The sequence below is a fragment of the Loxodonta africana genome, chromosome 1 (genome assembly GCF_030014295.1).
Source record: "Loxodonta africana isolate mLoxAfr1 chromosome 1, mLoxAfr1.hap2, whole genome shotgun sequence".
NCBI lineage: Eukaryota > Metazoa > Chordata > Mammalia > Proboscidea > Elephantidae > Loxodonta > Loxodonta africana.
The window spans coordinates 215812564-215838637 of NC_087342.1; the positions used below are offsets into that span (position 1 = coordinate 215812564).

General features: G+C 38.5%; 1 protein-coding gene across 1 annotated transcript in view; it reads left to right on the plus strand.

The window, feature by feature from the left end:
* ADGB (androglobin) overlaps positions 1 to 26074 on the plus strand; it is a 227648-nt gene that overhangs the window by 184096 nt on the left and 17478 nt on the right. The window contains exons 30-31 of the mRNA XM_023550601.2: positions 21176 to 21345; positions 25240 to 25416. Coding sequence (XP_023406369.2) covers positions 21176 to 21345; positions 25240 to 25416 — 347 coding nt within the window. The remainder of the gene's footprint in view (positions 1 to 21175; positions 21346 to 25239; positions 25417 to 26074) is intronic.

A 26074-nucleotide genomic window follows, 5' to 3' on the forward strand; every position in this document is an offset into this window, starting at 1 on the left:
TCTGTCATAGTTTGTACCTGGCACAAGCAACCATTTTAATTTATTTGTTCTAGGAAAGATTTTTGCACCTCGTACAAATGGCCATTCATTTTTAGTTAATATTTAACACCTAGCATTACACGTTGACTTGGCTGAACTAAAATTTCAGAATGGTAGAACCTTTGATCCTCTTCTAGATGCTACAAGAAACCAAATAAAACACAGTGATGTTACAACAAAAAAGTAGTTAAAATATTTATGCAGCCTCTCAAACAAGTTTGACAGAACTGCACCTTCGTTCTGAGTATGTCTAGATCTAGTTCTCATAATGATACCCTAAAGACTCTTGTCTTTGATGGGATAAGGACGGTAAGGCCTGAAGCTGACTCTTAACTTATGTACCTGCTTGGCTGGTGTGAATAATTTCACTAGCATGCATTCAAAGACATAATGCAGGAGGAAGTTATAGTTCAGAACATCAAGGTAGTCCAATGAAGTTGTGATAGTTCTTTCATTACCAACTAGGAGGGATGATTTCAGTTAACAATGTCTTGGACTGGAACCAGATTGTGTGGGTGAGTCAGTTCTAGAACTGCCTCAGTAAGTTTATTTAGAGTGAATTTACCCGTGTTGAAGTTTTCCTAGATTTTATCTAGTCTTAGCCTGCATACTGAGAAAAGCTAAACTTCTTGCCTAAGGCCTTACACCAAGGTGATCAGTATCTTATCTATTCCATTCATATGTATTTTCTTCCTTCCATTCATATGTATTTTCTCCATGAAAATACTGAGCCCACACCATCTATCTAGCTGGCTCAGATGTCATTGTTCTTAGCATGTCTATTTTGATTCAAAATGTTCAGCTATTAACCAGAAGGCCAGCAGTCCAAATCCACCAGCTGCCCTTTAGAAACCCTATGGGGAAGTTCTGCTCTGTCCTCTAGGGTCACTATGCCTTGGAATCAGCTTAATGGCAATGAGTATTTTGTTTAAGCAAGTGTCCTAGATAACCTGTTTCCGAGGACTCTGGCTCATGAATTTTACTCCATACTCTATTAACCCTAATTCTGTGTATTCTGTATCTGATTCCTGATTTCTTCCTACCACCTCCACAAATTACTCTGACTTGGAACAGTGCCATTAGCTCTTCTCATATAATTGCCAAATTCATCCTTTAGGGCCAAGTTTCCCTAACTCATTTTCTGTCAGTGGAGATTCAGACATAGCAGAGACAGAATACTGCCCATGTTATTTAGCTATTACTCCAGAAATACTTCATAGCAAACAACATAAAATTCTCAGTGGTTCACAATAACAAATGTTTACTTTTCCTTCACAGACCTGGTTATGATTTGGCTGACCTCAGCAGGGTTCAGCTGGGCTTCAGGTCATGTACATATATGCCTCTTTCAGGGGGCCCAAATGGAAAGGTCCCGTGGTACCAAGCGTATTTTATTTTAATTGTAATGGCAAGCCCAAACATACAAGCACATTTCAAGCTTCAGAGCTGCTAACATATCATTACTGAAGGAAATATCATGGCCAAATTCAAGTTAAAAGACAAGGAATTACACCTCACCCAAAAAGAGGTCATGGCAAGAGTGTGGATATATAATTCCATTATAGAGAAATGAAAATTAAGGACCAATAATTAAATATGCTACAATGGTATATGACAAGCCAACTCTAAAGGGCTAAATTATATATTGAGTCACTCAATCAATAAGTTTTACCACAACCTTCACAGGGAAAATTATAGAACCCCTTTAGGCCAATAGAGCCTAAAAGACTTACTCTATAGTCCCTGTCCCACCACCTAGAATTCATTTGCATCTCCTAAGATTTCATAAAGTTATACCCAACCTTCACTGAAAAAAACAAAACAAAACCCCTCCAACTCTCATAGTAAAGAACAATGTGGGGAAGTTTAAAGTTGCTGTCATGATTCACTTTCTTTTAAAGTAGAAAAACTCTTGTTATCCACTGATAAGGAAACATAAAACTCAGAAGTGTTAAGCCTGTGGACCTGACACCAGTGCCCTCAAACTTCCCCCACTGAACCCAAGTCCAAACCTATCTATCATTGAGTTCCTGGAGGTCTGGATGGTTTGGAGCCATATCTACAGCACTTCAGATAAGAAAGACCTTTTAGGAAGGTCTGGCTGGTATCAGAGGAAACAACTCAATTATTTGTGGGAGTGGAGGGAGCACAAGAGAGTCCCTTAGAAAAAAGCATAACAAGGGCAAGATAGCGTGGGAATTTCCAAGGCTGTAATCATTACGGAAGCATACTGCCACATCTTTCTGTGGGTTCTTACCACCAACCTTTAGGTTAGCAGCCAAGCACTTAACCACTGTGCCACAGTGCTCCCAAACATTGTTTGTGATAGTTCAAAGTGGTACAAACCAAATGAAGAGAAATTTCGTAATAACTGACTAAGTTACATATGAACGACCCTTTCTTTGAACCAGCAGCCCCAATTATAGGAAAATACCATAATGTGCACCACTACAAATGCAAAATACTATATGCAGAAGCGTATTAATTTGTCATAGCAAAACATCCGACACAACCCACAAGTCCAACAGAATAAATCTAGATGAAGATTCTGTAGCACACACTGGTGTACTATGTGAGGAAGATCACTGTGTAATGAAATGGACTGATTCCCCGGCTATATTGTCTTAAGTAGTCATAAATGCAAGATACAAAGTAGGGTGCATATTATATTACCTTTTATATAAGAAATAATTGGAAACACATAGGCAGGCACGCACATACCTAATACTAATGAAAGAGTTTTCAGTAGGGAGTTGAGATGACTGGGATAGAATTAAGATTTCTCAGTATACCTTTATATACTAGTATTGGATTTTGAACTATGTACATATTTTACATAGTAAAAAAGTAAATAAAGCTACTTTGGAAAGGAAAAACAGGCCCTAAAATTGAAAACAAATAGTGTATGTCAAATTGGTAATAAAATAAACAAAATTCATTGAGGAATAAAGAAAATAATTATTTCAAGTAACTGTTGAATATAGTGCTCTGGCTGTACATACTTAGTTGGATGTAACACATTATTAGGACTAAAAGAACTACAAAAAAATCATGTCTCATCCAATAATAATATCTGTATTTGAAGTGTAAAAATCTTTCAAGTATGTGGTAGGATTAAACAAATAGATAAATATTATTAGGAAACAAAGATTTTTATTGTACAAAAAAAGAGACAAATATCAAATCTAAAAAGTTAAGGCAAAAACTCTGTAAAGTTATATTTGAGTTGGAAAAATCAGTACGAACTTATGACTTCTTAAGACGTATTTCCTAGCTCTGCCCACAGGAAGAGTCTGGAAGCAATGATACCCCAGTAGTACTAGCACACCTAGCATCCAGAGACTGATTTATACGTATCATTTTCTACTGAAAAAGAACCAAAGCTCTTTAGAGAAATGGCTGATTCTAAATCTAGGCCAGAGAAAGCAGAAGGTAAGCCAAGTTCATCTTTATGTGCTCGAAAGCAAGGAAGTGCTCAAAAACAACAGAATCACAACTTCAAAGGGGTTCCTACTTGCCAAATTTGAAGAAATGTGAGCATGGTATGAGTCCATTGCTGTTGTTGTTGTTAGGTGCTGTCGAGTTGGTCTCAACTCGTAGCGACCCTATGTACAACAGAATGAAACACTGCCTGTTCCTGTGCTATCCTCACAATCATTGTTGTGCTTAAACCATTGTTGTAGCCACTGTGTCAGTCCATCTTATTGAGGGTATTCCTCTTTTTCACTGACACTCTACTTTACCAAGCATGATGTCCTTCTCCAGGAACTAGTTGCTCCCGATACCATGTCCTAAGTATGTGAGATGAAGTCTCGCCATGCTTACTTCCAAGGAACGCTCTGGCTGTACTTCTTCCAAGACAGATTTTTTCATTCCTCTGGCAGTCATTGGTGTATTCAATATTCTTCTCCAACACCATAATTCAAAGGCATCAGTTTTTGTTCAGTCTTCCTTATTCATAGTCCAGCTTTCACATGTGTATGAGGCACTTGAAAATGTCATGGCTTGGAAAAAATAACAAAGAAACATCCCAAGGAGGAGAGAGAGAGAAAAAATGGCAGTTAACAAATATTGAAGGAATGATAGAATTAGCAAAATCAATATTTTGCTACCCATTATAATAATTATTCAGGCAAGGATCCAGTCAAAGATTTTTGGGGAACGGCATTTCTCCACAGTGCCAAGTTATCATCATACAAATTGTTTACTAATTCCAAGAGGGAAAATATATATTTTTAATTGACAGATTTGGTGGTTACCATCTGAAGCAAATGATGAAATGTAGTATCCTTGTTGTGGAACCATCTGACATTATATACCCCAGACATGATGTAAAATGAAGTATGATGTATTCTTGCTAAAAATTTTTACCTTCTAGACCAAATTTCCCATTTAGATAAAATGCAGCTGACAGAGGACTAAATGAATGACATCATGAGGAGGCAATCAGAAAAATTTAGAATGTGAAATATTCATGACAATTAGCTTGGAATTTAAAAAATGCAAAAAGAGGAACAACGAAATGCACTATATGGACATTGAGTATATCTTGGTATAAATATAAAACGCCTAGAAACACATTCTTAGAAAACCAGGGGAAATTTTAATATGAACTGGATATTAGATGATACTAGGAAGTTATTGTTAATGTTTGTGGGTGTGATAAAGGTTTTGTGGTTACAAAGGAGAATATTCTCATTTTAAGGTGGTTCATGCTAAGTATTTAGGGTTGAATTGTCATGGTACCTGAACTAGCTGTTAGTGGCTCATTCAAAAATAATGAATAAGAAAGACCAAAGAAGAACTGATGCCTTTGAAGTATGTGTTGGTGAAGAATATTGAATATACCATGGACTGTGAGAAGAATGAACAAATCTGTCTTGGAGGAAGTACAGTCAGAACGCTCACGTGAGGATGGTGAGGAGAGAACAGTCTCACATACTTAGGACATGTTATCAGGAGGGACCAGTCCCTGGAGAAGGACATCATGCTTGGTAAAACAGAGGGTCAGTGAAAAAGAGGAAGAACCTCAGTGAGGTGGATTGACATAGTGGCTCGAACAATGGACTCAAACATAGCAATGATTGTGAGGATGGTGTGAGACCGGTCAGTATTTCGTTCTGTTGTACGTGAGTCGGAACAGACCCAACAGCACCTAACAAAAAATAATAGGACAACCATACATGGCAAAATGTTAACAATAATTGACTCTAGGAGGAGAATATACATGTGCCCTGTGTATTCTTCTTTCAGATGTTGTGTATGTGTGAAAAATTCTCTTAACTCAATGTTGTAAAACATTCACCCCTCACTGGACAGGAAGAGAGGGAGGGAGGGAAGAAGGGAGGCCTCATACAAAAATTGACTGTGAAGGGAAGGAAGAGTGGTAGAAAAATGAGCTATTTGGGGATATGGGGTTAAAGGCTTTTTTTGTTTATTTTTCAAAATGAGGATTTAAGCATTTTTGTTCAGTGGGATTCCTAGATCTCTTGTTAGCCCTTCTGTATTTACTGGGCTCTATATAAAATATATATAACTGAACATATAGTCCCTAGGTGGTGGGAAAGGTTAAGGAATTCAGCTGTTAACCAAGTTTCGGAGTTCAAATTTTCCAGAGACACCTCTGAAAAAAGACCTGGTGATCTACTTCCAAAAAAATCAGCCACTGTAAACATAATGGAGCACAGCTCTACTGTGACACACATGGGGTTGCCATGAGTCAGAATTGACTTCTAGAGCAACTGGTTTACTGGTACTGAACATATAGAGAGAAATTCTTCTAAGACACTAATTGAATACATGATCAAGAAATAAAACACAAACCCATCCATATGTAGCCTATCTTGCCTACTAACCATATCTCCTTTTTCTCCTTCTTTCACTTTATCTGCCCTCTGCAACCCTGGCAGCCTACCTGTCCTATCCTCAGTGCCTTCTAATCACCAGCCTGAGTAGGATATTTGAACTGTTAGGCCATTCTGCCATTTGGGTTCCCCAGACAACTGCAGGGGTAATTTGCATTATCACTGGAACTCTTGACCTTAATTATCAGAGGCCTCTCTTGTTTTTCCCTAAGAAGAGTTATACTTTAGGTCTTTTTTTTGAAACCACATAGAGGTATTTTTCCTCATACTAAGTCTTCCACAACGTGTCTGTCAGTTTGTCATACTGTGGGGACTTGCGTGTTGCTGTGATGCTAGAAGCTGTGCCACCGGTACTCAGATACCAGAAGGGTCACCCATGGAGGACAGGTTTCAGCTGAGCTTCCAGACTAAGACTACGAAGAAGGACCCGGCAGTCTATTTCTGAAAAGCATTAGCCAGTGAAAACCTTGTGAATAGCAGCGGAACATTGTCTGATATAGTGCTGGAGGATGAGCCCCCAGGTTGGAAGGTACTCAAAAGATGACTGGGGAAGAGCTGCCTCCTCAAAGTAGAGTCAACCTTAATGACGTGGATAAAGTAAAGCTTTCAGGACCTTCATTTGCTGATGTGGCACGACTCAAAATGACAAGAAACAGCTGTAAACATGCATTAAGAATTGGAACCTGGAATGTACAAAGTATGAATCTAGGAAAATTGGAAATCATCAAAAATGAAATGGAACACATAAACATTGATATCCTAGGCATTAGTGAGCTGAAATGGACTGGTATTGGCCATTTTGAATCGGACAATCATATAGTCTACTATGCTGGGAATGACAACTTGAAGAGGAATGGTGTTGCATTCATCGTCAAAAAGAACATTTCAAGATCTATCCTGAAGTACAACGCTGTCAGTGATAGGATAATATCCACACGCCTACAAGGAAGACCAGTTAATATGACTATTATTCAAATTTATGCACCAACCACTAGGGCCAAAGAAGAAGAAATAGAAGATTTTTATCAGATGCTGCAGTCTGAAATTGATCAAACATGCAATCAACATGCATTGATAATTACTGGTGATTGGAATGAGAAAGTTGGAAACAAAGAAGAAGAATCAGTAGTTGAAAAATATGGCCTTGGTGATAGAAACAATGCTGGAGATCAAATGATAGAATTTTGCAAGACCAACGACTTCTTCATTGCAAATACCTTCTTTCACTAACATAAATGGCGACTATACACATGGACCTCGCCAGATGGAACACACAGAAATCAAATTGACAACATCTGTGGAAACAGACGATGGAAAAGCTCAATATCATCAGTCAGAACAAGGCCAAGGGCCAACTGTGCAACAGACCATCAATTACTCATATGCAAGTTCAAACTGAAACTGAAGAAAATCAGAGCAAGTCCACGAGAGCCAAAATATGACCTTGAGTATATCCCACCTGAATTTACAGACCATCTCAAGAATAGTTTTGACGCATTGAACACTAGTGACCGAAGACCAGGTGAGTTGTGGAATGACATCAAGGACATCATCCATGAAGAAAGCAAGAGGTCATTGAAAAGACAAAAAAGAAAGAAAAGACCAAGATGGATGTCAGAGGAGACTCTGAAACTTGCTCTTGAGCGTCGAGCAGCTAAAGCAAAAGGAAGAATTGATGAAGGAAAAGAACTGAACAGAAGATTTCAAAGGGCAGCTCGAGAAGACAAGGTAAAGTATTATAATGACATGTGCAAAGAGCTGGAGATAGAAAACCAAAAGGGAAGAACACGGTCAGTGTTTCTCAAGCTGAAAGAACTGAAGAAAAAATTTAAGCCTCGAGTTGCAATAGTGAAGGAGTCTATGGGGAAAATATTAAACGATGCAGGAAGCATCAAAAGAAGATGGAAGGAATACACAGAGTCATTATACCAAAAAGAATTAGTCGATGTTCAACCATTTCAAGATGTAGCATATGATCAGGAACTGATGGTACTGAAGGAAGAAGTCCAAGCTTCTCTGAAGGCATTGGCAAAAAACAAGGCTCCAGGAATTGATGGAATATCAATTGAGATGTTTCAACAAACAGATACAGTGCTGGAGATGCTCACTCATCTATGCCAAGAAATATGGAAGACAGCTTCCTGGCCAACTGACTGGAAGAGATCCATATTTAGGCCTATTCCCAAGAAAGGTGATCCAATCGAATGTGGAAATTATAGAACAATATCATTAATATCACACGCAAGCAAAATTTTGCTGAAGTTCATTCAAAAACGGTTGTAGCAGTATATTGACAGGGAACTGCCAGAAATTCAGGCTGGTTTCAGAAGAGGGTGTGGAACCGGGGATATTCATTACTGATGTCAGATGGATCCTGGCTGAAAGCAGAGAATACCAGAAGGTTGTTTACCTGTGTTTCATTGACTATGCAAAGGCATTCGACTGTGTGGATCATAACAAATTACGGATAACATTGCGAAGAATGGGAATTCCAGAACACTTAATTGTGCTCAGGAGGAACTTTTACATAGACCAAGAGGCAGTTGTTCAGACAGAACAAGGGGATACTGATTGGTTTAAAGTCAGGAAAGGTGTGTGTCAGGGTTGTATTCTTTCACCATGCTTATTCAATCTGTATGCTGAGCAAATAATACGAGAAGCTGGACTATATGAAGAAGAACGGGGCATCAGGATTGGAGGAAGACTCATTAACAACCTACAATATGTAGATGACACAACTTTGCTTGCTGAAAGTGAAAAAGACTTGAGGCACTTACTAATGAAGATCAAAGACCATAGCCTTCAGTATGGATTGCACCTCAACATAAAAACCAAAAAAAAAAAAAAAAAAAAACCAAACCCACTGCCATTGAGTTGATTCCAACTCATAATGACCCTATAGGACAGAGTAGAAGTTCCCTGTAGAGTTTCCAAGGACCTCCTGGCGGATTTGAACTGCTGACCTCTTGGGTAAGAGCTGTAGCACTTAACCACTACGCTCAACATAAAGAAAAGAAAAATCTTCACAACTGGACCAGTGAGCAACATCATGATAAACAGAGAAAAGATTGAAGTTGTCAAGGATTTCATTTTACTTGGATCCACAATCAACAGCAATGGAAGCAGCAGTCAAGAAATCAAAAGACACATTGCATTGGGTAAATCTGCTGCAAAGGACCTCTTTAAAGTGTTGAAGAACAAAGATGTCACCTTGAAGACTACTAAGTTGCGCCTGACCCAAGCCATGGTATTTTCAATCGCATCATATTCATGTGAAAGCTGAACAGTGAATATGGAAGACCAAAGAAGAATTGACGCCTTTGAATTGTGGTGTTGGTGAATATACCATGGACTGCCAAAAGAACGAACGAATCTGTCTTAGAAGTACAACCAGAATGCTCCTTAGAAGCAAGGACGGCGAGACCGCGTCTTACAAACTTTGGACATGTTGTCAGGACGGATCAGTCCCTGGACAAAGATATCATGCTTGGCAAAGTACAGGGTCAGTGGAAAAGTTGAAGACCCTCAGTGAGGTGGATTGACACAGTGGCTGCAACAATGAGCTCAAGCATAATAAAGATTTTAAGGATGGCGTAGGATGGGGCAACAGGGCAGTGTTTCGTTCTGTTGTGCATAGGGTCGCTATAAGTCTGAACCAGCTCGATGGCACCTAACAACAAGTCTTCCACTGTCTCATTCATAGGACACACACAAAAATGCCTGTCTCCCAACTATAAGGTAGTAACAGTTTTCAAAATCTGTGGGTACGTTATTTTCTACCCTGAAGTATGCCTCTTTCTCTCATTCTTTCTCTCTGTATACATATACATAATTTTAAATGGCTTTTACTTACCAGAAATACCACCTAGTCAAATGCTTTTCTGGAAGAGAGCTTGTCAAGAATTCTAGGGATAAAATTAGGCATGTCAGCTGTGGTTTGGGGTGAGGCAGGGATGAATGGACACTGAGGCTCAAGATGACTGTGCTGTTGTGCCCTGGATGACAATTTGCTTTGGAGGAATGTGATTAGAGAACAAAGTTCTCATCTGTCAGGGTGAAGGTATTTTCCATTAGAGAGCCTGTGCCAGCTTGGCCAGGTGTGTTTGCTTGCTTGGATTATCTGCATGGACCTAACTGGGAGGGAATCAATAGAGGTTCGTTTATTACAGAAGCAAGGAGGAAACTATTACAACTGCGTTTCACCTTTAGTAGAAGAGACAGATTCTTGTGCAGGACATAAAATTCAAAGAAAAACTATAAAAATAAATGACACCAAGGGTTCCCATTGCCTTTCTCATGTAATGGGTATGTTTTCCTACCAAGTGGTCTCACTCTGTGGAGGCCTTTGTCAGCCTCCCCGATGCCCTTGTTCCACTTGGGCAGGGACAGGGTGTTAGCCACACCTTTGGTCACTGGAATCAGAGTGGGAGAGGTTAGTAAACATATATTGAATGAATGCATGTGTGCTATGCCAGGAACAGCAAGTATGCATACATTGTAATACGTTCCCGGCTTGCTGTGCTGAAAAGATCCTGAGGCAGTGTTCAGTCTCTGCAAGAAAGTGTCGTGACCTTCTATCAATGTGTAGCATAGACACAGGAAAAGAAAGTGGTAGCACTTGAGCCACAGGGCTGCTGCCTCTTTCCTGTGCATGTGTTTAATCTTCAGAGCAGGCACTCAGGTGCTTGAAAATTATTTTTTGAACAGGCTGTGTTACTGCGTAATTAACAGAGGGACAATAGTGGCTCAGTGGTAGAATTCTGCCTCCTATGTGGGAGACCTGGGTTTGATTCTCAGCTAAGGTACCTCCAGCACAGCCACCACCCATCCGTCGGTGGACACTTGTGTGCTGCTGTGATGCTGAGCAGATTTCAGCAGAGCTTCCAGACTAAGACGGGCTAGGAAGAAAGGCCTGGAGACCTACTTCCAAAAATCAGCCAGAAAGAACCCTATGGATCACAAGGGTCCTATCCACAATCATCATGGGAATGGTGCAGGACTGGGCAGAATTTCATTCCATTGTGCATAGGGTCACTATGAGTTGGGGGTTGACTCAGTGGCAGCTAACAACAACTGCTTAACAGGGATATTCGTAAAACCCCAAAGGCAGGTACGCTGTCATGCGTTCTCCATGTCTTCATTCTACCTCAGCCTCCCTTCCCACTGCCAACACCCCCACCACCCAGCACCACTGAGAATAACTGAAGGATTGAGCATCCAGAAACCCAGTGCCGTCGAGTCTATTCTGACTGATAGCGACCCTATAGGACAGAGTAGAACTGCCTCATAGAGTTTCCAAGGAGCCCCTGGTAGATTCGAACTGCTGACCCTTTGGTTAGCAGCTGTAGCACTTAACCACTATGCCACCAGGGTTTCCGGATTGAGCACACATGCCTTCATCTAGAATTCTTGTCTACCAGAAGAGAACACAATTATTCTGAGAATAAATGTCATAAGGAGCTGAAAACTTCCTGGCCATGCTCAACCTGAAAGTCCTTTGACTCTCTCACTGTGGTTGAAAAGGCAGTTGGTGTCAGATGTCACTGCCCTTCTGGTGTGCTCCTCAAGCCAGTGCTTCGGCCTTGTCATCTTCTCTGGATTCTCAGCTATGAATAGCCCCCGTAAGGCTTCCCGAGCCCACCTAACTCGGCCATATGGTTTATCTGTAGCTGTGAATTTGAGTGCCTCATGTATTTTGAAATCTACCACCTACACCACATCCCCAAAGTCCTAACAGAAAATAAGTGGGGAAAATCTATTAATTTGTATTAATTTTATTCACTTTCTTCTTGGCATGCCAACATTTTCCCTTTGTGTCTTTATTTTTTTCCTCTAGGGCTGTCACTTCCAGTGTCCCTCGTGTCGCCCATTGCCGTATCTCTACCTCCTCTGTGGTCCTAGGAAAATCAAGATCTCTTAGCCCATACTGGGCCTTAAAATATTTCTCTTTTTGTCTATAAATCAGTGGAAAACTGCTTGGAATAATGGATGGTACAAATCATTTTGTGGTTTTGTGTCCCCCTCCTGTAAAGAAAGAAGTAGAGACGTAGTATGTGATTAATACAAATTGAGTTAAATCTTTTATGGTAAAGGTCTATAAGTAAAATTTTCACAGCTTTATGGAAATATAACAAAATAATAACGGAACAGCATAGATTTGTTTGTGCTTGTTTGTGTGGTGTTTGGCAAAGCTATTCTCTTTTTTTTTATTTATTGCTCTTTAGGGACAATTGATAGTAGATTGTACATTACGGTACTAGGTACCAAGGGTTTTATTAGATCAGATAGTGGGAATTGACCCCCAATTTTTGCCTGTGTAGGCTCTTAGCTTTTTATACTTCTGATTTGTAAGTTATGCCTTTCTCTATAAGCTCAAAATAGGCATGCTCATATTGTTTATAGCAACTATAAAGGTGAACCCAGATCCATGGGACAGAATAATCGCAGTGTAGGTCATAATAGAAAACTACAGAAACAATCTTACAGAATTCAGTTAGAGATCTTACTCACAGGTACAACCTGTTTCTAAATAATGTTCCAATAAGATTTACAAGAACACAATGGTAAAAGTGGAAATTTGTGTTCTTTGGAAACTCTATGGGTCAGTTCTACTGTGTCCTGTAGGGTCACTATATGAGTCGGAATCGACTTGACAGCAGTGGGTTTTTAATGGTTTTACCTGTGAACACATTTTAAACTTCTCAGACAAAGACAGTTTTCACAGCATAGCACAATGCTCCTGGAATAGTGACTGGTGCTACTTTCTTCCAAATTCTCCAGAGTAGATGTCTAATGTCTGAAAAGGTGGAAGAAAAATACTCAAGTATTTAAGATTATTTATATTTTAAGTATTATCATATATTTACACAAATAAAGCACGTTTTCTGCATTTGTTTGCCAACCACACCCTCCCCCCATGAGGTATTTTCTTAAGTGCTGCTCTGCCAATTTTTTACATGTTGCCGTCTAGTCAAATATATACATACATACTTTAATTTCTGAGTATATTATCTTCAATAATCAGAATTATGTTTTGTGTACATATAATGTAAATTTATATAAATTGGGATATTTAGAAAAAGAATAAATGGACACTTAGAAATGGAGGAGGTAGGTAAAATAGTATATATAATGAAATCTTGATAAATACCAAACATGAGAAATCAACCTTTGCGTTGCAAGTAGACATGGTGAGAAGGAGACTGTGTCTCTGAAGATAAGCAGCAGGCTTTCCTGGACAGACCTGACTCAGAGCATCACCATCAGACATCAGGTGCAGCAAAGAGGGGCTGATTCCTGTCAGAGAAACAGGAGGAATGAAACAATAGAAAAGCTGTATGCACATGTTTGACTGTTCAAGGCCATGCCTCTTCCCCTCTGAGGCCAACAGTGGTAAAAAAAAAAAAGAGTGGTAAAAAAAAAAACCTCTTCCCCTCTGAGGCCAACAGTGGTAAAAAAAAAGGAGTGGTAGGGAGGGAGAATTCAGAAATGTTTTCCCTCTTTTTTTTTTACTTCACAAAAACCCATTAACATTAGGACTTCAGAGCATTAGGCATTGGAGACCCTAAACCGCCACTTCTCTTCAAAAATATATGAATGGGTGGGAGAAGAAAAGGGATACACACAGATAAGGTATACAGAGCACATACCAACATGTTAAGTGGTTGTTTCTGGGTGCTGGAATTATTAGTAATTTTACTTTCTCATCTATATTTTCAGTATCTAAAAACAAATTTAAATATAAAGCTTAAAATGTATAAATCAGAAGTTTTAAATGAGCACATACTATTTTAATCATACTATTTACTTTATTTTGTAAACAAAAAAGAAATTTTGGAGAGACCCAGAAGTTTAATTATTGTAATTATGATTTTTGGGGGCTGTTATTATATACCTCTTAATGCTACTCAGTACTTTTCATGCATTATTCCCAATTCTCACAAAAACTCTGGGGGCTAGTTATTAGTATCCTGATTTTACAGGATGAAAAATGATGCTTAGACATGGCAAATAATTTGTCTACAGTTACACAACTAGGAAAGAACTGGGTGAAATTTTAACCTAAGTCAGAATCTTTCCACAAACAATGTAAGCAGTTTAAAGACTTTCTAGCAAGTAATATAGCTATAATAGTAATGGTGGCATAGTGGTTAAGAGCTATGGCTGCTAAGCAAAAATTGGCAGTTTGAATCCACCAGGCACCCCTTGGAAACCCTATGGGACAGTCCTACTCTGTCCTCTAGGGTTGCTATGATTCGGAATTGACTCGATGGCCCCAGATTTAGTTTTGTTTGGTTTTAGTAATGGTGGTAAGGAGCCCTGGTTAAATCGCTCAGCTGCTAACTGAAAGGTTGGCAGTTTGAACCTACCAGCCACTCTGTGGGAGAAAGAGATGGCAGTCTGCTTCCATAAATATAGCTTTGGAAGCCCTATGGGGGAGATCTACTCTGTCCTATAGGCTTGCTATGAGTTGGAATCTACTCGAAGGCAATGGGTTTGGTTTTGGAGTTTAGTAATGCTAATGTTTGTGTCAAAGGCATTTCAGGGGCTTCACATGCACTGACACATTAATCCTCACAATAAAGCGACCAGGTAGGTATTGTAACTATTGTCATTTTTCAGATGAGGAAATTGAAGCACAGACAGTTTAAGGAACTTGCCCAAGGTCACACAACTAGTTATGGCGCAGCTGGGATATCCAGCAACGGCTTTTGAATGGGAAAAAAAAAAAAAAAACAAAACTATAATATACAGCAGCACCAATTTCATATCTTTATTATATCCCTGATAAATGTTTTTATATAGGAATCTGCCTTTATTACTTTATTTTCCAAAAAAAACAAACAAAAAGCTCATTGCCATCGAGTAAGTCCCCACTCATAGCGACCTCATGTGTTATAGAATAGAACTGCTCCTAGGATTTTCTTTGCTGTAACCTTCATGTAAACAGTCACCAGGTCTTTCTTCCACAGTGCCCCAGGTGGATTTGAGGCACAAACCTCTAGGTTGATAGTCAAGCACAAGGACTTTATTATGTTTTTCCTTAAGATCCTTTAAGTTTCTCAACTTCAAACTGTCCAACATCAAAATTGTTCAACACCGAAAGATTAGCTACAGACTGGGAAAAAGTTTTTTAGCTATGACATTTCCGATCAGCGCCTGATCTCTACAATCTACCTGATACTGCAAAAACTCAACTACAAAAGGACAAATAACCCAATTAAAAAATGGGCAAAAGATATGAACAGACACTTCACTAAAGAAGACATTCAGGTAGCTAACAGATACATGAGGAAATGCTCACGATCATTAGCTATTACAGAATGCAAATCAAAACTACAATGAGATTCCATCTCATTCCAACAAGGCTGGCATTAATCCAAAAAACACAAAATAATATATGTTGGAGAGGTCGTGGAGAGACTGGAACACTTATACATAGCTGGTTGGAATGTAAAATGGTACAACCACTTTGGAAATCGATTTGGCGCTTCCTTAAAAAGCTAAAAATAGAACTAACATACAATCCAGCAATCCAACTCCTTGGAATATATCTTAGAGAAATAAGAGCCTTTACACGAATAGATATATGCACACCCATGTTCATTGCAGTGCTGTTTACAATAGCAAAAAGATGGAAGCAAACAAGGTGCCCATCGATGGATGAATGGATAAATTATGGTATATTCACACAATGGAATACTATGCATTGATAAAGAACAGTGATGAATCTGTGAAACATTTCATAACATGGAGGAATCTGGAAGGAATTATGCTGAGTGAAATTAGTTGCAAAAGGACAAATATTGTGTAAGACCACTATTATTATAAGAACTAGAGAAATAGTTTAAACAAAGAAGAAAATATTCTTTGATGGCTAAGAGAGAAGGGAGGGAGGGAGGAGGGGGAGGAATATTCACTAATTAGATAGTAAATAAGAACTACTCTAGGTGAAGGGAAAGACAGCACACGATACAGTAGAGGTCAGCACAACTGGACTAAACCAAAAGCAAAGAAGTTTCCTGAATAAACTGAATGTTTCGAAGGCCAGTGTTGCAGAGGCAGGGGTTTGGGGACCATGGTTTCGGGGGGCATCTAAGTCAATTGGCATAATAAAATCTATTAAGAAAACATTCTGCATCCCACTTTGGAGAGCGGCATCTGGGGTCTTAATCAATAGCAAGCGGCCATCTAAGATGTATCAAGTGGTGTCAACCCACCTGGAACAAAGGAGAATGAAGAATACCAATGATACAAGATAATTACGAGCCCAAGAGACAGAAAGGGCTGCATAAATCCGAGACTACATCAGCCTGAGACCAGAAGAACTAGATGGTGCCAGGCTACAACCAATGACCGCCCTGACAGGGAACACAATAGAGAGCCCCTGAGGAAGCAGGACAGCAGTGGGATGCAGACCCCAAATTCTCGTAAAAAGACCACACTTAATGGTCTGACTGAGACTGGAAGGACCCCAGTGGTCATGGCCCCCAGACCTTCTGTTAGCCCAGGACAGGAACTATTCCCAAAGCCAACTCTTTAGACAGGGATTGGACTGGACAATGGGATAGAAAAAGATGCTGGTGAAGAATGAGCTTCTTGGATCAAGTAGACACTTGAGACTATGTTGGCATCTCCTATCTGGAGGGGAGATGAGAGGGCAGAGGGGCTTAGAAGCTGGCGGAATGGACATGAAAGAGAGAGTGGAGGCAAGAAGCGGGCTGTCTCATTAGGGAGAGAGCAATTAGGAGTATATAGCAAGGTGTATATAAATTTTTTTATGATAGACTGACTTGATTTGTAAACTTTCACTTAAAGCACAATAAAAATAAAAAAAAAAGCTGTCCAACACGGAAGAATTTCAGTAAATGAACAGCTATAGCAAATGATCACATTGAATAAGCTGAGGTATATTAAAATATACATTTTAAAATTCTGAGAAAACTAAAAATAGGTAACATCCAAAATGAACAGAGTAGTATTAGTCATGAAATAGAATAATGTAAATATATAAAGCTGGGCAATGGTACAAAGTTAATAATAGAAATTAAGTTTTTAAAAAGGAAGTTATTAGATAGGAGAATACTGCAGAGTATGACTGACTAATGCCATTGAGTCAATTCTGACTGCATAGTAGAGTGGCTAAGAAGTCCCGGGGTAGTGCAAACAGTTAACACAATCAGCTGCTAACCAAAAAGTTGGAGGTTCGAGTTTACCCAGCGATGCCTCGGAAGGAAGGCCTGATGATCTCCTTTTGAAAAATCAGCCATTCAAAACCCCGGGGAGCACAGTTCTACACTTATGCACATGGGTCTCTATGAGTCAGACTGGACTCGACAGCAACTGGGTTATAGTGGCTAGGATACCCTAGATTCAACGACCTGAACCTCGGTTATTTATCACCTATAGATTAGAATAATAATTCCTATATTTCAAGGTTGTTGTGAAGATTTAAGATAACACATAGAAAGTTCCTAGAACCTCGTAGCACTCAAAAAATGGACTTATTGTTATTATGTATTCCAACTAGAAAATAAGTCTTCAGGAATAATTGTATGTGTGCATTTTGACATCATATTTGACAATTTTATGTATGACTGAGCAGCTGCTGAAATGAAATTATACCTTGCATTGTATAAGTACATTTCTTGTCGAAAAGGAACAGCAAAGAAAACCGGAATTGAACTGTATTTAAAACGAACTAGGACAATTTTCTATTTGAAAGAATATGTTGAACAATCTTTTTGAAAGTCAAGTACTTTTGAATTTGGAATAATCAATCTTTAATGTTATGTTTATAAATGTGGATTTTTAGAATGTCAGCTTCATGAAATCAAAACATACCAATACATCTATTTCTATGTTTCAGCTATTTAGAACTGAAAACCTACAAACTATCTTTATGGGTATTAATATTTTAGAAAAATTAATTATTAATGTCATCTAGTTATTACCTTAACTTACTTTAAAATATAAAATATACTTAAGAAGAAATTAGTCAATTTTTTTTCCTTCTTCAGATGCTACATTAAGTATACTGGTGACCAAATTTAAAATTTAATATACACCCCAAATTCATTGGAAATGTTGCCCCTACTTACTCATTTAAAGTTAACAGTCAATATGTATGCAAAATAAAATAATTTTATTTTTTCCCAAAGTTCACATCTTTATAACCTGGAATAAAAATAAGACCTGAAATATAGCTGTGTAAAACCTGGAATATTTCTGTTATAAATTTTTAGGAAGCTTAGCCTCTGATTAACCTGAGGCAACAGTGCCACCTTCAGTGTATTTCAACAACCAGATTTCAGTAAAAATTGCATACTTAACTGTTTTGCACTTACTGTAATACAAAACTGGAGAATCTTGAGCAGGTAGTACTTAGTACTGATCATTCGCCACCGTATATAATTATCAACGTTGTTATTTCAAATTCCTTTTGCCAGCATGTTGCATTTTTATGTTGCTGACCTTCGGTGTTCTAAAGTTATAATCTATTATATAAACTTTATCATTCTCAAAAGTATTTGGCTTCAAGTCCCATTCAATTTTATTAGCAGAATTATGACATTATTTTCTTAGCATAATTCTAAGGTTATATTGTTTGTTACTCAGTATTATGAATGCATAGTGTACCCAATTCAAGGTCTTTGAAGGCACCAAACATTTTTAGAAATATTGTTAGCTGCCACAGAGCTGACCCCGACTCAAGGTGACCTCGTGTGTACAGAGTAGAACTGTTCCATAAGGTTTTCAGGGTTGTGACCTTTCAGAAGCAGATCACCAGGCCTGTCTTCTGAGGCATCTCTGGGTGATTTCGGTTGCTAGTCCAGCACTTAGCCATTTGCACCCTCCAGGGACCCCTATTAGACATATTTGTATATTAAAAGTGATTTTCCTGTATACATTATACTTTTATGAAGTCTAATTGTACTTAATGAATGTTTACTTTGCCCTAAACAAGTATTCCAGTTTAGAAATTACGTGACTACAATCAATTTGTATTTTCTGGATATAAAAATCTAAGCACTGAAGTGTAATCCTGAAAATGAAATTGCATTCCTGTAATTTTTATAGGTATTTTTTTTTTTTTTTTTTTTTTGGTCCACCAAAGATTATACTGTACCCTTAGGAAATTCCACTTGGAATTAAAAATAAAAGCTCATTTAAGTCCTACCCTTTCACATCCTTTAAGATGAATCCTTGGGTGGGTGACTTCAGCTTTTCTGCTGTTACATCTTGGCCCGAGATTTATCAGCTGTCTGTTTTACTAACTGCCTCCTCTTCTCCGGTCAATATCAGCCTCCAGATTCATGAACCATCAGTGGTTTCCTCAATGGGCCAACTTGTGATTCAGCCTCATTTGACATTTGTTAAGCATCTTAAAAACACGGGGAGTATGATACTAAGTATAATCCTATTTTAAATGTTCTATTATTTTTTTTTTATTATTTTAAGCCCTGTGGTTATGGCATTAATATCTCCATTATGTAGAGGAGGAAACATGGGCTCAAAGAAAGTTACCCTATCCAGTAGCTAGCCAAGACTCACATCCAAGTCATGTGATTATTTGACCAAAGGATTTTCCACAGCACCACACTTCTCAGCAGCTGGGACTGTTGACAAAAGGACAAGTTGCACCAAAGGAGACTTTCAGGGCACTAGCTCTTGTAAAATGATGGTGCTCAAAGTCCCTCTGAAGCTTTTTAGGGTGATCTGCCTCCAATTTGAAAGCAGCTAATAACAGGGCATCAACTAATCAATAAGATTGGATTCTTTACAATTACCGTTTTACTTGGCTAATGGGGTGAATTGCTGTTATTTGCCATGGTGTCAGCTACAACTCACGACAACGTTATGTATAACAAAATGAGACGTTGCCCAATCCTGTGCCATCTGCATGCCTGCTGGTGTGTTTGAGTACGTTGTTGCAGCCACTGTGTTAATCCATCTCATAGAAGGTTTCCCTCCCTCATTTTTGCTGACCTTCTACTTTACCAGACATGATGTCCTTTCCTAGCAATTGGTTTTTCCTGATAACCTGTCCAAAGTAAGTGAGATGAAATCTCATCAGTCTTGTTTTTAAGGAGCATTCTGGCTGCAGTTCCTCCAAGATGGATTTGTTCATTCTTCTGGCAGTCCAGAGGCTCGATAGTATGAATAATGGTATGCCAACCAATCAGATGACCTAGATGAAATGGACAAATTAATATAAGGATGCAAATTACTAAAACTTACTCAAAAAGAAATAAAAAATTTCAGTAGATCTGTACGAAATAAAGAGATTAAATTATGTATTGACAAATCTTTCACAAAGAAAAGCCCAGGACCAGATGGCTTCATGGATTAATTCTACAGAAAGCTTAAAGAAGAACTAACACCAATCCTTCCCTAACTATTCTGAATAATAGAAGAGGAGAGAACATTCCCAGATGCATTCTATAAGGCCAATATTACCCTGATAATCAGAATAAGAAAAATTTATAACAAGGAGAGAACACTACAGAACAATATCCTTCCTGAATATATATGCAAAAAATCCTCAACTGAATAGTAGCAAACCAAAACCAGAGCATATAAAAAGGTATATACACCATGACCTAGTAGAATTTATCCTAGTAATGCAAGGTTGGTTTAACATTCAAAAATCCTTTATTGTAATACATCACATTAATAGAATAAAGAAAAAAAAATACAACTATCTCAATAGATACAGAAAAAGTATTTCACAAAATCCAACAAAGTACTCAACAAATTAGAAATAGAAGTAAATTTACTTAACTTGATAAACAGCATCTACAGAAATCTCACAATTAACATCATAGTTAAAGGCAAAAGGCTAAAGCTTTCCCCCTAAGATCCAGAATAAGACAAGAATGGTCACTCTCACCACTTCTATTTAATATCGTATTGTACTGAAGGTACTAAAAAAAAAAAAACTAGTCAGGGCAAATAGGCAAGAAACTGAAATAAAAGACTTCCAGATTTGAAACGAATTAGAGAGTGCACAGCTTTGTAAATGTGCTAAAACCCATTAATGTGTACACTTTAAAATGGTGCATTTTATGGTATATGAATTGTATCTCATTTTAAAAAAAAAAAAAACAGAGCCATGCAGAATCTGTTTATTTTCTTATTCAGAAAGGAAAGAAATGAAAAGAGAAGAGAAAGAAATATAACCATTTTTCCCAGACTTGCTTCCCTTGTTCCCACAAGAAATTATTTTATTCTCATGTCATGATTTAATGGTTTTCATTTTGTCCCTCTAGCTCAAGCAGAGAAACATGAGGAATCAATTACCTTGGGAAGCCCAGATTCCCATACTATTAGTGAGGGACAAAAGTCTTCAGGGACTTCTAAAACAAGGAAAGGCAAAGAAAAGTCTTCTGAGAAAGAAAAGACAGCCAAAGAAAAACAAGCACCGCGGTTTGAGCCCCAGGTGAGTGTGGTGCTCTACCTTATTGGAGTCACTTAATAAAATTAGGCTTATTGGTTCCCTATTTGACCATCTCTCCTGAGACATTCCCATCTCCCTGATTGCAGCACAGCAACCATCCAGATGTTTTGAGGACATTCCATGGACACATTTCCTCAAGATCTTCCCATAAACAGTTAATTTTGTTCAGTACCAACAAAGATCAATTGAATATCTACCATATATGCCATTGATCTTGGGACTCGGGATTTTAAGATTAATACAGTAAAGCCAAAGGATTCATGGTCTAATGGAGAAGACTGAAGGTGAACAGATAGTTTTAATGTTAGAGGCTGTATATGTAGAAAGAGTATTTACCTAACCCAGCCTGTTCCACGAGGTTTACTGCCTCAAACTGAGCCTTGTGGGATGAATAAGAGTTATCCAGGTGAAGGGCTTAAAAGAGATAGGTGGAGAAAAATGCATTTCAGAAGGCAAAAATAGCATGAGCAAAACATACTGAGGTACAAACCAACTCGCTCTAGGTTTTTGAAACATTAAATATAAGAGATTAGGCTGGAGGGGTAAGTAAAGGTCAGATGGAGGAGGACCTTATAAGCCCTGTTAGAAGACTGGGGCTCTATCTATGGTCCAGAGGTAATGATTCCTATCTCCTTCAGGGCAAGCGAAGTTATCCCAGTGATTACAGGGAAGGAACAGGATATAGGTAACAATTGGAGGAGTGTGAGCACAGACATAAAGATATTCAAACTCAAGTTACCTAAAAGCACTGTACTCAAAATACCTAAGAGGACAAAATCTCCCCACTATTTGTGATTCCAAAAACCAAACCAGATGCCATCTCTTGAGTCAACTACAACTCATGATGACCCCATGTGTTGCACAGTAAAACTCTATTCCATAGAGTTTTCATAGCTGTGACCTTTCAGAAGCAGGTCACCAGGCCTTTCTTCTGAAGTGCCTCTGGGGAGATTCAAACCACCAACCTTTCAGTGTGTCGACTGCTTAACCATTTACTCCACTCAGGGAATTTCATTTGTGATTAGTGCATAAGAACTGTAAGAGGGTTTTAAGAAGCATATTGACATAATCAGATTTACATTTCAGGTAGATCAGCCTGATACGGATTTAAAGGGGACAAGACTAGAGATGGGGAAGCTATTCAAAAAAGTATTGCAGTAGTCCAGGTAAAAGAGTGTAGGCTGTACAAGGAAGATGTCAAAAGAAGGTAAGAAGGGAACAGATAAAGAACTATCTAAAAAAAAAAAAGAGAGATGTAATTATAATCCAAAGTAGGCCGCAGGGAACAAGAACAAAGGATATCTCCCGGATTCCCAGCTTGATTAACTGAATAATATGTTGGTACCACTAGTAAAATAGACAATAAAAGAATGTTAACAAATTAGGAGAAGAGATGATGACTTGGTTTTCCCATACTCCTCTAATGGAAAAACCTGTCCATTTACATCTCCATGATTTTATTTCTTAGCTGGCCTCTACCCTTGGAAACCTTATAACTTCCTAAGAGACATCTGACCCTCCCTTAATACCTGTAGAGTGCTCCTTTCTCTGATCAAAACTTCGGTCCAGAAAAGTTTCTGATAAACTCATTTATCAAGAATTTTAAAAAGAAAGATAAAATCTAATGTACTATGTTTTAAAAAGAAGAAACAAAAAAAATTTTAATTGTTAGATTTTAGTTCTCCTCAGAATATTAGTTGGGAGTAAGCCTGGGTGGCACAAATGATTTGCAATAGGCTTCTAAACTAAAGGTTGGTGGTTTGAACCCATCCAGTTTCTCCACAGAAGGCCTGATGGTGAATTGCTTCTGTAAAGATTATAGCCAAGAAAACTCTATGGAGCAGTTCTACTCTGTAACATGGGAGGTCACTGTGAGTCAGAGACCAATTTGATGGCTGCTTTTTTGTTAACAACTACAAAGACTACAGCCCTTAGTATGGATTATACCTAAATATAAAGAAAACTGAAATCCTCACAACTGGACCAATAAGCAACATCATAATAAATGGAGAAAAGATTGTAGTTGTCAAGGATTTCATTTTACTTGTATCCACAGTCAACGTCCATGGAAGCAGCAGTCAAGATATCAAATGACGTATTGCGTTGAACAAATCTGCTAAAAAAGACCTTTTTAAGGTGTTAAAAAAAGCAAAAATGTCACTTTGAGGACTAAAGTGTGCCTGACCTAAGCCATGGTACTTTCCATTGCCTCATATGCATGTGAAAGCTGCACAATGAATAAGGAAGACTGAATAAGAAATGATGCCTTTGAATTACAGTGTAGGCAAAGAATATTGAATATACCGCAGAGACCCAGAAGAATGAACAGATCTGTCTTGGAAGAAGTACAGACAGAATGCTCCTTAAAAGTGAGAATGGCAAGGGTTTATCTCACGTACTTTGGGCATGTTATCAGGAGGGACCAGTCTCCGGAGAAGGACATCATGCTTGGTAAAGTAGAAGGTCAGCAAAAAGAGAAAGACCCTCAGTGAGATGGACTGACACAGTGGCTAAACAATGGGCTCAGACATAGCAACGATTGTGAGGATGGTGCAGGACAGGACAGTGTTTCGTTGTGTTATATATAGGGTCGCTATGAGTCGGAACCGACTCAAAGCCACCTGACAACAGCAACAACATTGTAGAAAGCAAGGGAATCGTTTTGGTAACCCTGAAACCAAACTACCTGTGAAAACTTTATTCAGTGGAAGTACCTTCCCCCCACCTCCGTTATTTAGTGTGGATAAGTCACATCGTCTCAGTCTTAGGGAAGTACTATGTAACTATGTCAAGGTCAAGCCTCTTTTTCTACAAGATTGCCACATGTAAGCCTAACTCGTGTAGAAATTTTGAAGGCTTATTTCAGTCTTCTTCAACCAGTGGTCCAGAAGAGGGATAATGAGTTTATAATAAGTATATAAAAGAAAAAAAAAGATTTTTTTTAAGTATATACAGACCTGGAAATATTGATCTGTTAATATTCCTGCTCTTATTTTCATAAAAAAAGATACTCTGAATGGGCATAAGTACAATTTAGAATTCTTTTCATTTACAACTTTATTTAGTATTTGCAGACCTGTAACCCATTGCTGTTGAGTTGATTCCAACTCACAGACACTATAGGACAGAGTAGAACTGCCCCATAGGATTACAGGGCTGCCAACTTAATGGAAGTAAATTGTCACATCTTTCTACTGCTGAGCACCTGATCTTTAGGTTAGCAGCCAAGTGCTTAACCATTGTGCCACCAGGGCTCCTTATTTGCATACAGTGGAATGCAAAAATCTTAATTGTACAACTCAATAATGACAAATATTCGCCACATAACCCACACCTCTCTCAAGGTCTGTATTATAGGACATTCCCATAGGCTCAGAAGTTCCGCAGTTCTTCTGTGCAGTTGATTCTGTCATCCCACACTCACCCCCAGGCAACCACTGTCTGCCCTCAGTCACTATAGATTAGTTTTGCCTGTTCTGGAATTTCATACAAATGGACTCTGTAAGATAAACTTTTTTGTGCTCAAATCTCTACCTCTATAATATCTTTGAGACCATCCACTCTAGGATGTACTTCAGTAGTTTACTACTTTATGTTAAGCAGTATTCAATCATATGACCATATTATCATCTGCTTCTCCATCAGCTGATAGATGTTTATTTTGTATTCAGTTGTTCCCGTTATTGATGAGGCTGCGATGTGTCTTCTTGTACACGTCTTTTGTGTGTGTGTGTGTGTATGGATATGGATATACATATATTCTTTCTTTCTTTTGGATAGTGCCTAACATTGAAATTATGGGTCATAGAGTAAAATCTAGACTCTTTTGAAAGGAAGAAAGCAACCAACCTAAATGTTTTCATTTTATTCCATCAGCTGTCTGCTGCTCATTCTCAACAAGACGACCCCAATAAACCCTATTGGGTTTTAAGGCTGGTCACTGAACACAATGAAGCTGACTTACTTGAAGTGAAAAAAGATACAGAACGAGCAGATGAAATCCGAGCCATGAAGCAAGCCTGGGAGATGACTGAGCCAGGAAGAGCAATCAAGGTAGGCTGAGTTTGAAAGGCTGTCCTTTAACCACCCATCCCTAGGCACTTTCTGAAGGAAAGACCATGTTGTAGAAACCACCTAGTCTTTCCCTTCTCAATCTGGAAGTTTATCAGGTATTTACTAACTAAATATTAAGAGCACATTTAAACACATTGTGGAATGTTGGCCTCCCGGTACCCAAAGGACTTACAAAAGCAAAGCACATGATGATATCGCTTATAAGTCCAAACCATGGGTTAACGCCTTCTATCACACAGCCCTGGCTGTATCTGCATCCTCCATTAACATCCCCAAGTAAGCACACATAAAAATGTTTAATATGTGTGTTCATGTTCTTTGAGCAGCCTTAGATAGATAAGAGCATGTGCTGCCCCCTTGTGGAATATACATCTTCTTCTCTCCTTTCCCTCTTATTTTCTCCAAGAACCACCCCGCCACATTGAAATATATTATGTTAAGGTTCCATGCTCCAATTCAGGGTTATTGGGGCAGATGAAAAGGTTCAGGAGCAAGTGGATCTAAGATAGCACGCCCAGAGTATTTGTTTAAGGATTGCTACTCCATTTTAGTTCTCAAAAATAGCTCCATCAAAATCATTCATGGTTCAGAATTTGAGTTTATTTGATCATTAATAAGGGCTGGCCGGGCTCAAACA